The sequence below is a fragment of the Conger conger genome, chromosome 2 (assembly GCF_963514075.1).
Source record: "Conger conger chromosome 2, fConCon1.1, whole genome shotgun sequence".
Lineage (NCBI taxonomy): Eukaryota > Metazoa > Chordata > Actinopteri > Anguilliformes > Congridae > Conger > Conger conger.
In genome coordinates, this window is record NC_083761.1 from 61031222 (window position 1) to 61044281 (window position 13060).

Here is a 13060-nt window from a genome sequence, read left to right on the forward strand (position 1 = left end):
AAGCTCCATCCTATTTGCTGATATGTCATATGTACATCCATGTATTCTCACATTCATTAAATCACTGCCTTTCCATTGAAAGTCATGTAAGACATCGCACATATGAATGAGCAGGTGGTATGAGAGTCCCTGTGTGTGTCCTTTTCAGGTACGTGAGCTGGAGACTGAGCTGGAAGATGAACGCAAGCAGAGAGCAACAGTGTCTGCCGCCAAGAAGAAGCTAGAGGGAGACATCAAGGACCTGGAGGGTCAAATTGAAACGTCTAACAAGGGCCGAGATGAGGCCATCAAACAGCTGCGCAAGATCCAGGTGGGCTGAGTTTAGATGCACAGAAATAACTGGTCCTAAGTATGGCTATGCTGTTTGTTTCCCTCATTAAGCTCAACTGACTTGCATCCCACAGGCCCAGATGAAGGACTTCCAGAGAGAACTGGAGGATGCCCGCACAGCCAGGGAAGACGTGCTGTCCACTGCCAAGGAGACTGAAAGGAAGGCCAAGAGTCTCGAAGCAGAACTTATGCAGCTGCAGGAGGTGCTGAATTACACCTTATAATCACTTTTCATTCATTGATCATGAAATCAGCACACACGCGATCATGAAATCAGCACACACGCATAGCCCAAGCTAACCATTCTTTGGCTCTACTCATAGGATTTGGCTGCAGCGGAAAGGGCACGCAAGCAAGCAGAGGCTGAGAGGGACGAGCTGTCCGATGAGCTGAGCAGCAACGCCTCTGGAAAGTGAGTGTTAGAGGAGGAGGGAGTAAAGAGAAGATTGAGGGGTTTATGTCTAACAGGTGCAATAAGAGTGTGACACTGCAACATTCATATAGGTCTGCGCTGTCCGATGAGAAGCGGCGTCTGGAGGCTAAAATCACCCAGCTGGAGGAGGAGCTGGAGGAGGAACAGAGCAACATGGAAATCCTTAATGACAGACTGAGAAAGAGTTCACAGCAGGTAACAAACAGAAACACTGGTTGTGTGCACCTCCAGAGGTAACTGTGTAGGGGTGCAGAATTTGGTGGAATTCACCACAACCTCTTAAGGTGCTCACCTCATTGTTCTCTAAATCAGGTGGATCAGCTCAACAATGAGCTACAGGCAGAGCGCACCACATCTCAAAAGAATGAGAGCGCACGGCAGCAAATGGAAAGGCAGAACAAGGACCTGAAGGCCAAGCTCCAGGAAATGGAGAACCAGGTCAAATCCAAGTTCAAGTCCTCCATCTCTGCCTTGGAGGCCAAGGTGCAGCAGCTGGAGGAGCAGCTGGAGCAAGAGAGCAGGTAACGAGCAGCCATCAGGGAGTAAGCACTCTGTGTCATTCCTGTTGACCAAGCTTTATGAACTTCAGAAAGATATGTGTGAGGTTTCATACCCAGCATAGCTACAACTTGAAGTGTTTATCACACCTATAATGTGGTTATGCTTAGGGAGAAACAGGCCTCAGCCAAGAACTTGCGGCAGAAGGACAAGAAACTGAAGGACTTGCTGATCCAGGTTGAGGATGAGCGGAAGCAATCAGAGCAATACAAGGACCAGGTACTGTAAGCTATCCATTACCTCAGCACACATAGGCACATACAGTGAAGCTATTCCTGTGAATATACAAAAATAGAATGTAGCTATATTTGGAGCTATTGAACGGAGGAGAGACTCATTTTGCTACCTACCCTGAGGCCTACAGAATAAGTGACACTACTGTACCACCCCATAGGCTGACAAGGGCACCGCACGGGTGAAACAACTGAAGAGGCAACTGGAGGAGGCTGAGGAGGAGTCCCAGCGCATCACGGCTGCTCGCAGAAAGCTGCAGAGGGAGCTGGACGAGGCAACGGAGGCCAATGATGCAATGAGCCGAGAGGTCAACTCCCTCAAGAGTAAACTCAGGTAGGACCATATGCCATATGCCATCTTCTGCTGTCCCTCCACCATCCCAATGTCCTGGCATTGGTATGTTCTACATATAACACACCAATTATATTCCTCTCAGGTGGATGTGAATGGGACCCGGTTCGGTTTTTCTGTTATAATTATTTCTTCTACTTCACTTTATCTTTGGGAAGACCCCCATCTTAAACTCAGATTTAAATGTTGGACTGTCTCATGTCTTCATACCTTAGGAAAAATCCATTGAAAAAAATCACACCTTCCTCTAGTTTCCCCATCAGCAGAGATATATGATACAGCACTGCAGAAAAAATAAATAAGTCCTCTAAAGTTTTCTTTTCCCCATCCTTGTTTATAAAATATGGTACAAGATGGCATGATTCAGTCCTGAGAGAAAAGGGGTGGTCGCGAGTGTGTGGGTGTCTGTGAGGGTTTTTTCTTAATTAGCCTGTCTGCCCAGCACTGGCCTAGGCTGGATTCTGACGAGAGAAACCAAGGCCTGTCTGTCTTTATTTCAGAGGCAATCAGGACACCACGCAGTGATTTAGCAGGTACCTCTGCCTTCAGAAGCTGCCTCATTATAACACCTATTTTCCCCTTCACTTATCACCGTCTACTTCTCTCATGCTTCTGCCTGTAAGAGTGAAATATGGTTAATGGATCATAGGACCAAACTAAGGCCATCGGAGCAGAAATTTCATGCAGTGAAGTGTGAAATGCTTCCAGTTGTGCACTTATGTGCAGCTTCCACTGTGTGACCATGTTTCCCTCTATTCTGAGAGCCTGGTTTAGTGCCCTAAACCAAACTCATTTCCCTGTGCTGGGAGTCAAATGAGTGACTAAGATAACTTGGCTGCCAGTAACAGCATTAAAATGATCTTAACCATGTCTGCCGAAAAAGCAACAACCTCTGAAGTGTTCTGCATTTAGGCTGCTGAATGCAGTTCATTTTGCTGCTGTTTTGCAATCAGTACTCACTTTTTGAAGCACAGTTACACATGTAATTGTTTCACAAAGAAAGATTTAGTTTTTGTGAAAAATAATTGCATAAGGTTGTTTGATATCACTAAACCTGGAGTGAAGTCCAACTGGTTTTATTTAAGCAATAAATTAAGAGTACTTCACGAGTCAGTCAGGGAGCAATATTGATGTTCTCCTTGAATGAAGATGTCAGGTAAGTGGTAAGGGAACATGCATATCAAACTTTGGCTGACTCACAAAGGTAGCTTTATTATAAAAGCCCTAAAAACTTTCATCCTTTGTTCTGAAGTACTAACCCAAAACGTGGAACCCATTTTCTGCCTCATCACTTCATGTACATTTAGAAATATTGTACTTAGGAATGCAACTGGCACTTTTAAAAGTCTTAGAAATAAGGCCATGAGTTCCATTTGACAGATGGCGTTGTTCTGAGTGGGCCATGGTTTCATGCTGTGATCATGTAGTTAAAAGTGATGTTCCAGAACTAGTGTGAAGAGACCGGGTCTCTCACTGTCTAACTGCTCTCATCCTCACCTGCACATCTGTGGATTTTCAGACGTGGAAACGAGCCATCCTTCAGCAGCGCGCCGCGACGTATGGGAGGAGGAGGGAGGAGAGGAGTTATGGACAACACCGACGCTTCTGAAGAAGAGGGGGACTTACAGGGGGACTTCAATGGAACCAAAGCTGATTAGATGAACACATGCATCAAAACAAATTACCCCATATATTCCCAGACGTATCTGCTTATCAGTCAAAACAAATAAAGTATTGGCTACTTAATTCACTGCAAACCAAAGGGGTCAATCTTTAAGCTAACCACGAATGGATTGCACCATCATTTTAGGAGAAAGGCCATTCTACCAGCAATTCTTATAAAAAATCTTTTGGGGTGTTTGGAATTTAGGTTTGATTTGCTGTTCTGTGACGCACTGTTCCACCGCACCCTCAAATTACAGTACGTTTCCTACTTGCTCATCATTGATTACACAGCAATTGTCACACATTCGGCAGATACAGTGCTGTCATTTCCCATTTAGGCCTACAACTATAGATGTTTTACTTCGTCTCAGTCAGAAATCAAAGTGAAAGGAAAGGGTGAGATTTGAAATAGTGTTAAACAGAATGTTCCAGAACAGTGGAAACGAATGGCAAAGCTGTCTAGCTCATTCCCATACTACACGTCTGGAAAGGAGAAGGGTATTCCAAACCACGCCATGCATGTGCTCTTCATTTTGTCCATCAAATTAATGTGTTAATTTAAAGTTTTGTCTTGTTCCCGTATGAAATTTACTTTCAAATTATGAATTTCAGTTCTCTGATTATTATTATATAAGGTTGAGGTAATTGGAGACCAATCTTCTATACATTTCTGAAACATTAGGATAGCTGCTGTCTGGCTTTGTAACTGCCAACATTGTAATGCTGTACAGAAGACTATCGAAAAGACATTTCAAGAGATCATCTTTTCTTTCCTGTACACTCGTGCTACATATCCACTGAAGATTCCTTTTTGGTTATCGTTTTAAATCAGGGAAGCCAACCCAGGTATTGAATCTGGGTTATTAAAAGTAGTACTACCATTAAAGACCCCTGCGATATCCTAAATATTACACATTTGTCTGAAAGCAGGTAATTTTGGCCCTGGTCCAGTTAACAATTAAGATTGTGCCATTTCACGGTGCATTTTGTACTCGCTTTTCACCAAATGTATAGATTTTTTTTTTTACATTCTGCAATATCCACATTGGGTAAGTATACGAATGCACCAAAGACTTTCTAGGATGAAGCACCACATTTTAGGAACCCATGCCTTCATGCAAATAGGCAAAACAAGTACATCTCAGTTAACACAAAGTTATAAAAGGCCCTCAAAAATTCCCCTTTAGAGCAGGAATATTATCAAATGTTATTGCAAATGCAAATGTTCATTTAATGTGACCTTTTTCAGATATTTAATAAACAAATAACAAATAAATTATCTATTTTTCTGTACAACACAAATCAATGCACTGGTCACACAAATTATCATTCTTTTTTTTTTTTAAACTTAACTGTTGTTTTGTTGAATCACCTGCACGTAAAATAAAGTGTGTCCACACAACCCAAGCCTTACTGTACCTTTTCTTCAGCTATGTATCGATATACCCCACCACACCACAGCCAGACATGTCATGGTAAATGAATAACTACAACTCACACATTCAAGAATGTCTTTAATGTACACATTTGGATACAAAAAAGCAAAACTGCCTTAGCTATTTTACCGTACCTCAGGTCCGTACAAGAAAACCCAGATTACAAATGTGTTGTGGTGTGGATACCACACACATACTCACACACTCTTTTTGAGGCATATCCTAAGTCATATTATGAGCTGTTGCCCTCCTAGTAACAGCATAATCCATAGAAAAATAGCCCTGCCCCAGTTAGTACTTCTAGTATTATGATGTTTATTTGCGCATTTTGCTAACAGTGCAAAGATCGCATCTGCCCCTGAGTTGTAGTCTGGAACAATCAGGCCTATACAGCCAACTCCTTGAACATAACTCCCATTCTATATTAGTATTCTAAAAGGACAGTAGAAACTAATCCAACTTAATGTACCTTCCTAATCATTCTCCATTTTTAACATAAAATGCATTTTATCCTTCACTGAAGAATTCAAATGTCCTTATTTTAAAAATATGAAATGGTAAATCTTTTCTGGGAGAGAAAAAATGTTTTGGCTCTTAAATGGATTTTCCTAAATGTATCACTACCCTAAAGCATGGTTGCTACAACTACCTCTCCTCACATTCCTGTTCTCTCCATCTGAGAAGCCAGGCAAGCAGGTGCTATACCAAATATGCTGCAGTGCTCCTAATTCAGGAAGCTGAAATAAACCTCTGTACATTCACCAACCATGTTAGTAAACCCCAGCTTCAGAGCACAACATTAGAAACTCTCTTTGTTCCACAGCCCCACAAAGACATAAAATCAGTAGTTTCCAAAACCTGCACCACAAATCTCCTGTAAAGACTACACTTTAACGCAAACGCGCCTCTGAGATATGTGTCTGGAGGCACACCATGTGCCCGCACACAAATATAGTGAGAAGGCTTGATTTCAGGGAAATTGCCTCGGTGTCTAATCATTGTGCGCTTTCCTTTAATGGTTAATAATTCTGTAAATTCAATTTCAGATGTGGCCTATTCAGTCTTTTTACAAAGAAAACTATTTCAGGTCCGGTAGCTTTGCCTGGGAACAAGATTATTTAAAATCACAAGATTCAAAATCCACATAAGCCACTAAAAACAGGTGGACAATTTGCCAATCATATTCGCCAGCTGTGATATCTTACAGCTACAGAACCATCAGCAAAAACTTGTTTTCAAGAGATTAATAACAAAGTTATTTATAACACTTCTGCTAAAATATGTATCATCCCATAAACCAAATCTTTTTTTTCTTCTTTTTTTCTTTTACTAAGAAATATAATTTACTAAGAAACCAATGAATGTGCAGAGCTAGGTTAGATAGTTGGTCACATCTCTTCATATTCTGTTAAATCTGCATTGGATGAGCTTTTCATAGTCAATATTGGTGTTGACTAGGTATATTCCTTTCTGCTCCACAAAGTGTCAGTGAAGAGCTTTGTTTCATCACTGCTTGTTGAGAAAGCTTAGATCCTGTTTTACATGTCCTTTCAGCTTTGCAAAGAAAGAGATGGGGTAATCACACCACGGGCATGTATTGAACACAGTCTAATTACTTTACATAGTCAGGTATATAAGTTGTTTTGTGCAAAGCCCAGTGCTGGCATTGAGCATTAGCTTTGAGCCCTCATTAAAAAAATACATTAAAAAAAGTTCAAGCCTGTATTGACCCAAGTAGGTCAATTGAGAACTCTCATTCGCCATCACAGACTCAATATCATGTTAACTGTGGCAAAGCTTGAGATCACAGTAAGTCAACATACATGTTCTAAAACTAGCATAAACATCTCTGGTAAGAGTGCGAAAAGCATGAAGTTCTACATCAGCTTGATATAATTTCTCCATTTCTGCAATTTTTTTTTTTTACTTCGCAAGAAACAGTAGAAATAAAAAAACAAAAAAAATACAAACTTATTTTTGTCTTGCACATATCCAGTGTTTTGTTTACAGGTTGTGCCACACTGATCAATGTTCAGCCAAAGCAGGACTGTTCCCATTGGTTGTGCATTGTCAGTCTCACACAGACACACTCACTCACACACACTTCACGCTTTTCTTGGCAAGAGACTCCAGAGAGAACTGCCCGCTTCCCCCATTCACCATGCTGAAGACGGCTCACAGAGACAGAGAGAGAGTGCACTGTTAAGTTGAAAGCATTCAGGCCAGGGCCCACAGAGAACATAACTCACGGGAGAAAGGAACGGTGCCTTCCAATGCATTGTAAAAGGCAGCAGCGGATAAATGAGAACTACTGACAGGCTCCACTTCCTCCCTACGGTTAATCCCCACAAAGGAGGACAAGCCGGCATTAGATCCAGGGACAGGGAGGTGACGATAATGGATTATTTCAGAGCAAGGAAATGTTAGCTTGTTTATTCATTCCCACTGGATGTCTAACTGCAGGGCTATCTATTTCAGTGCTTCTCGGTAGAGTCCATCTGGGGACTGTCGGAACTGGGCCTGCAGTAGCCTGGTAAGAGGAACTAAGTCTGTGCACTTGGTAAAAGCAAAGGAATTGTGGTGCAGCAGAGGAAAGAATGCAGCATTGACATCTTCAAGCGATGCTAGGTCAGCCAAGTCTGTGGAGGGCAATGGGAGAGGGGTCTCACAGCAGGATCTTTACCACTCCCTGCGGAGACGGGAGGGCCGAGGAGGCGACGCTAGGAGACGCTGGCGCAAACTCCAACCGCTTCACCAAGCTGCAAGGGAAACGGAGTCCCGCTAAATCTTCACGAGCATGTTTCGGAGCTAAAATGAACTCAATGGGAAGTGAGTTGTTATTACTCCAGACACAACTCACTACACAAAATGCTTAACTAGGAAAAGGCACACATGCTATAGCCACAATGGTCAATTATGTACAAAATTGATAGGAAAATGCTATCGAACATTCCTTGTTCTTTAACCTGGCTTCTGCAGAAGGAGGGAAAGTCTTCTGACAGAACAGAACATAGGAGGACCCCCTCACCCTTTCTCAAACAGCGGCAGGCCGCTGGGGCTGGAGTGGTTTTCAGGTCCATCCCGTGGGATAGTGGGTGTCCCTGGAGCAGCAGTGAGGGTTGTTCGGCCTGGTGTCTGATCATACACAAAATCCCGACAGGAGGCCAGCTTCGACTCCAGGTTCTAAAACAACAGAAAACAGAGCAAGCCAACATGGAATGAGACACTCAGTCTCTTGCCAGAGGACAAAGGGAATTGCCTCCAGATCTACCGGAAAGGTTATGCGCATGCATGCAAGCATGTGCAAGGACATCTCAATTGAGGCTCTGTTCAGGCACAAGGCACGGTTACACAACCATCACATGATGGATAAACACAAAATAAAAATAAAAAGCAGCAAACAAAATAAACTGTCCTGTATTCCAGGGGGGGCATAACACAAAGCAGGATTGCGGTGTTAGCTGGATAAGTTCACCAAGTAACTGCTATTACTTCAGTCCATGTTCCAGTTTTGGAAGGGTTCCGGGACTGACTGTGTATTTATGCAGCAAAGTCAGTTACCCTGCTTCATGATATACCCCACCCCCTGCAAGATGTCAATGTCCATAAATGCTCCAAATGTTTATAAATGGTGTTCGGGCAAGGCTGCTCTTTACCCCAACTTTCCTCAGCAGCTCTCCCACGATGTTGAGGGCAGAGATTCTGGCAGACGTAGTGAGTGGGGTTCCAGTCAGACCATCACCTGAACACAAGCACGCTGCAGTTAGCACTCTGCAGTCTTCCACTGCACTGTCTGCCCTGGCTTTATTACGCGCCATTAGCTTTACACAGTAAGCAAGAACAAGAGTGTAAGTACCTAGCACAAATGTGAATAATTATCTTGGTAGCTGAGCTCTAAGTCACACGTTTAGCCGCAGCGTGGCTGGGGGCGGGCGGTGCTGCGTCTCACCTCGGCGGTATGAGGACGGGGGGGTAGAGAAGGCCCCGTTCGTGCCGCGCTGTCCAGAGGGGGTGGCCGGGAGGGAGCGGAGGCCAGACGGGGGTCGCGACAGCGGCTGGGTTTTGTCGCCGTCCTTGGCCGGCCCGAGGGATGGCTTGCGGTCCTTCTGCTGCACGGCCAGCTCCTGCCGCAGGTCTGCCACGCGGACGGGAACAACAGGCCAGCTCCCGTCAGGTCCCGCACACAGAGCCGCCATTCAACAACAACCCATACATCTCTGCTCGCCGCCTCAGGCACAAAGCCGCCTTTCACTCCGTATGAAACGCACCAAACAATTACCCCCCCAACTTCAACCCCCCCCCCGACACACACAGCACTGCTTTCCCGTCAGCCCCCTTCACCCGCACACCTCTGGCTTCGTCTTTCAGCCTCTGCACAGACTCCAGCAGGTTCTCCTTCTCGTCAAGTTCACTCTCCAGGAAGGCGTTCCTCTCGATCACGTGGTTCATTCTCAGCTCAAAGTCCTCCAGGGACATGATGGTGGCCCTGAGTTAAGGGTAGACAGAAAGAAAGAGGCATGCAAAAACAGCTCAGCCAAAACACTTCACTCCCATGTTCATATCCAGAGAGGCAGTGAAGCGGGAGCGGACCTCTTGGCTCTCTCCAGGTCATCGTTGGACTGCTCCAGTTCTCTGATGTACTTCTGTAGGTGGTCCTTGACAGCGGTGGTCTCCGCCAAGTCTCCCTCAAGTGTGGAAATCTGTCTGAAAGCTTCTGAATGCTGGTTCTCCAGTTTCTCCTAAAAGGGGTCCAAAAATCACACCAATAAACACACTGCTAGCGAGACTTTGGCATAATATATAAGCCAGTCATCATTCTTATTTTCTTTATACCTGGCCTGAAGAAATTCTGCACCTGCCATTTACTTCCATGTAAATGCTTCAGCTAGTTTTTCATCCTTCATAGTTTCCCATTTCAGCAATTGAGAAAACAATTTGAGTATTTCCCAGTCATTTGTAGTGCTCTTCAAATACATATTGTATTGGCATGCAGACAAAGCCTTCAGCCTTCACAGAACAGCAAAACTTCCAGCACAACAAGGCATTCACTCGGCCCATTACTTCACGCTCCCCTCCAGACAGCAGAACAAAAATAACAGTCAGCTGCTTCCTCAGCTCTGAACTGGCCCTCTGTTGACGGTCGTGGAGATGAATCGGCGATTGTGTGTGCGCGCGTGAGAGAGAGAGAGAGAGAGAGAGAGAGAGAGAGAGAGAGAGAGAGAGAGAGAGAGAGAGAGAGAGAGAGAGAGAGAGAGAGAGAGAGAGAGAGAGAGAGAGAGAGAGAGAGAGAGAGAGAGAGAGAGAGAGAGAGAGAGAGAACCGTGTAATAGAGGACTGACCTCACTCACACAGCCTGGCAAACTGCCTCTATGCTGCTGCCACACACAGCATCACAACATGCTTCTACCCACCTCATCCCAGGCCTACCTCAGACAACAAACACCCCACTGCAGCCATCTGCCAGTGATAGATGAATAACTCCCTATAAAGCAGGAAGACTGAGATCTGCCATGGTCAGCTACACATTCACTGTTTAGTACTTACGCATGGGCTGGTTCTACTTGCACTAGACACATTCGTGCTGCGGGCCATACCTTGTAGGTCTCCAGCTCCATGCGCAGGCGGTTGTTTTGGGACAGGAGCTCTCGGTTGCGAGTCTCACACTGCTTCAGCTCTGCCTCCAGCTCAGCCTCATAGTCACGGCTCATCTGCTGGAACTCCTGCAGTTCCTCCTGGGCCGCCTCCGCACTGCACACACACACAGTATGGGTCCGCATTGACCAGTCTGGCTCATCTCCTCTGACCTCTCTCATTAACAACACGTTTTTGCCCACAAAACTGCTGCTCAACTGCTTGCTTTGGATAAATCCGTCAGCTAAATAACATGCAATGTACAGCAACAAGCTGTTGCACAGGTCTTTCACTAACTTTATACACGTGACAGGCTGATCTGGGCTTGTGCTTGTTGATTCAATCTCCAGGCAAATCATAAGTTGTTGCACCTACCTCGTGCAATGGTAGTCATCATTAGAGATAGATTGTAATACATGTGAAGTCACTGTAATTTACCAAGACGCTGAATGCAAAAATAAACTAGGCTCAACCAATACAGAGGCAGTAACTATCCTTAGAGGCATTTCATTCCCCTACCACACAGTAAGAATCACCCAGACTTGCTTACCTCTGCTGCTGTTTAGCAGCCAGTTCCTTCCAGAAATTCAGCTCTTCCACTATAGAAGAAAAGTTTGATGATGTGGGTTCTCCCATATCTTACCGGGAATCTTCAGAACCTCCAGTTCCTTAAAAACAAACAAAAAGTTGATAAGGACACACATCCATGTCAAGTCAATATCACACTCATTTTGTGCAAGACTATTTTTCATTTGTGGTACAAACACATAGTTGTCTGCTAAGGCCAAAGCAGTAAAAATAAGAAGCTCAGTGTTACTGTACATCATAACCACCAGCTCATAATAGGCCCACAGGAATAATATTTAATTGTGTTCCCATTTTCTGCTCTTCGTAGCTATATTTAAACCTACAGTAGAGCCATATGTCCGCATTGACAATTGTTGATACCCGTGTACAATTGTAAATGACGCTGGTAAACTACTACCACCTGAAACAACAAAAACTGTCGACTGTTGATTTTACGTACAACGTACAATATAGGTGTCATTCTTTCCACACCGCCTCGAAATGTCAGCTGATGTTACCTAGCCCAAAAAGGGGGGGGGGCGTTCCTATGGTAAACAACCTGCCGGGCCCTGCCTGGATAACAATCACGTTGAATTATTTCTAATGTAAGCTAGCTAATGTTACCTTGTACAATTGATTTAATTGAATTGCAAATTCAGTGCAAATGTGATAAACATTGACCGAGGGTAAGATGCTGAACACGTTAGCCAAATTACATTTATTTAATCGAACTGAGACAGGTAGCTAGCATGCAAAAATGTCGACAGTCTTGGCACACCAAGCTTGGTTAAGTTAAACTTAGCTAGCTAGCTAGTGGGTAGAAACCAATCTGTCATTTCGTCGGGTCGTTACGCAGTTAGATCTCTAACGTTAAATAAAATTGAACCGTGACACACTGACTTTAGCCAAACAAATCTTGCCAATTGCAAATAGTAAACAAATGGATTTTGCTATGTCACAGATTCGAGCGACGACTTATCAGCTAACGTTAGCTGGCTAGCAAACGTTAGCCTAATGTAACAATTAACGTTACATCCATATCGACAGTTAACCTTAGTTAGCAAATGCTGACCGTGGGGGATCGTAGTGGATAGTTAGTCGACCTAGCATCAGCTGTAAATCTAACGTTACAGTGGCTAAGTGCATGGTTACCTAGCTCTAGCTATAACGTTAGGTCTTAATAGCCTACATCGTCATCATAGTTGGTGTTGTCACAAACGAAAGCAAACTAAAATAATGTCCTTGCTCTGAGGAGATGGCGGAGACAATCTGCCACAAATAGAAAAACATACTTGCTAGCTAGTTTACAGAGCTAACGTTAAGTGAAATAAGAAGCTGCCTACTTAGGAGCTAACTAACTGTTAGCAAGCCAATGTGTATGATGCTAGTCTAAATTGGCATAATATCATCGGATAATGTTAATCCGATGATTTTATTTTTACAACACTGGATAACAAGCTACCTATACAAATCAGGATTTACACAAATAGCTATACACGCTAATGCTGCCCACAACAATAAAACTATATAATTTGACTTGTCAAGCCACAGCTAAGGTTGGGTATCCATGCAAGTAATTCCAACACTCCACACCCAAGTTAGCTAGCTAAGATTAGCTAACCTGCAAGTTTATAACGATAACTAACACTATAGAGTTGTTGCACTAACCAAATCTAGGTGTCAAAGATGGTGGTTTGCTGGTCTTCTGTTACTGGTTTAAGTCCACTTTTATGATATGTAATTTAGCTAACAAGTCATGAAGAAACTAAGCTATTCCTAAGAAGAAATGGAACTTCGCAGGGTGAAACAGTAGGGAGCTGTGGTCTGTTCAGAACGTTCAAATCCAAACCGTTCT

General features: G+C 43.9%; 2 protein-coding genes across 4 annotated transcripts in view; one reads left to right on the forward strand and one right to left on the reverse strand.

Annotated features, from left to right (window-relative positions):
- The window catches only part of myh11a (myosin, heavy chain 11a, smooth muscle), a 32984-nt gene extending 28011 nt beyond the window's left edge, over positions 1-4973 (forward strand). For 2 of the 3 annotated variants that reach the window (XM_061232277.1, XM_061232278.1), the window contains exons 34-41: positions 149-310; positions 405-533; positions 654-742; positions 835-958; positions 1076-1284; positions 1432-1540; positions 1716-1888; positions 3426-4973. In XM_061232277.1, the coding sequence (XP_061088261.1) occupies positions 149-310; positions 405-533; positions 654-742; positions 835-958; positions 1076-1284; positions 1432-1540; positions 1716-1888; positions 3426-3564 (1134 nt within the window). In that variant the 3' untranslated portion in view covers positions 3565-4973. Of the gene's footprint in view, positions 1-148; positions 311-404; positions 534-653; positions 743-834; positions 959-1075; positions 1285-1431; positions 1541-1715; positions 1889-2406; positions 2440-3425 lie in introns of all 3 variants that reach the window. The other variant, XM_061232279.1, reaches the window with a different exon arrangement.
- Positions 4974-5068: 95 nt separating this feature from the next.
- On the reverse strand, positions 5069-13052 carry LOC133122337 (nuclear distribution protein nudE homolog 1-like). The gene is made up of 9 exons (XM_061232281.1): positions 12874-13052; positions 11189-11306; positions 10602-10755; positions 9598-9746; positions 9357-9493; positions 8957-9142; positions 8664-8749; positions 8036-8190; positions 5069-7766 (listed from the first exon to the last, which is right to left on the reverse strand). The coding sequence occupies exons 2-9, from the start codon at positions 11272-11274 to the stop codon at positions 7673-7675; spliced, it is 1047 nt and encodes a 348-aa protein (XP_061088265.1). The 5' UTR covers positions 11275-11306; positions 12874-13052; the 3' UTR covers positions 5069-7672.
- Between the last annotated feature and the right edge of the window lie 8 nt (positions 13053-13060).

What these genes read in the sequence shown, in the direction of transcription:
- LOC133122337 (XM_061232281.1), bottom strand. Translation starts at nt 11,274, where the DNA reads ATGGGAGAACCCACATCATCAAACTTTTCTTCTATAGTGGAAGAGCTG. An exon ending in GACCTGGAGAGAGCCAAGAG is followed by an intron (nt 9,494 to 9,597) that starts GTCCGCTCCCGC and finishes CCCTTAACTCAG; the next exon opens with GGCCACCATCATGTCCCTGG. An exon ending in GCTGAAAGACGAAGCCAGAG is followed by an intron (nt 9,143 to 9,356) that starts GTGTGCGGGTGA and finishes TCCGCGTGGCAG; the next exon opens with ACCTGCGGCAGGAGCTGGCC.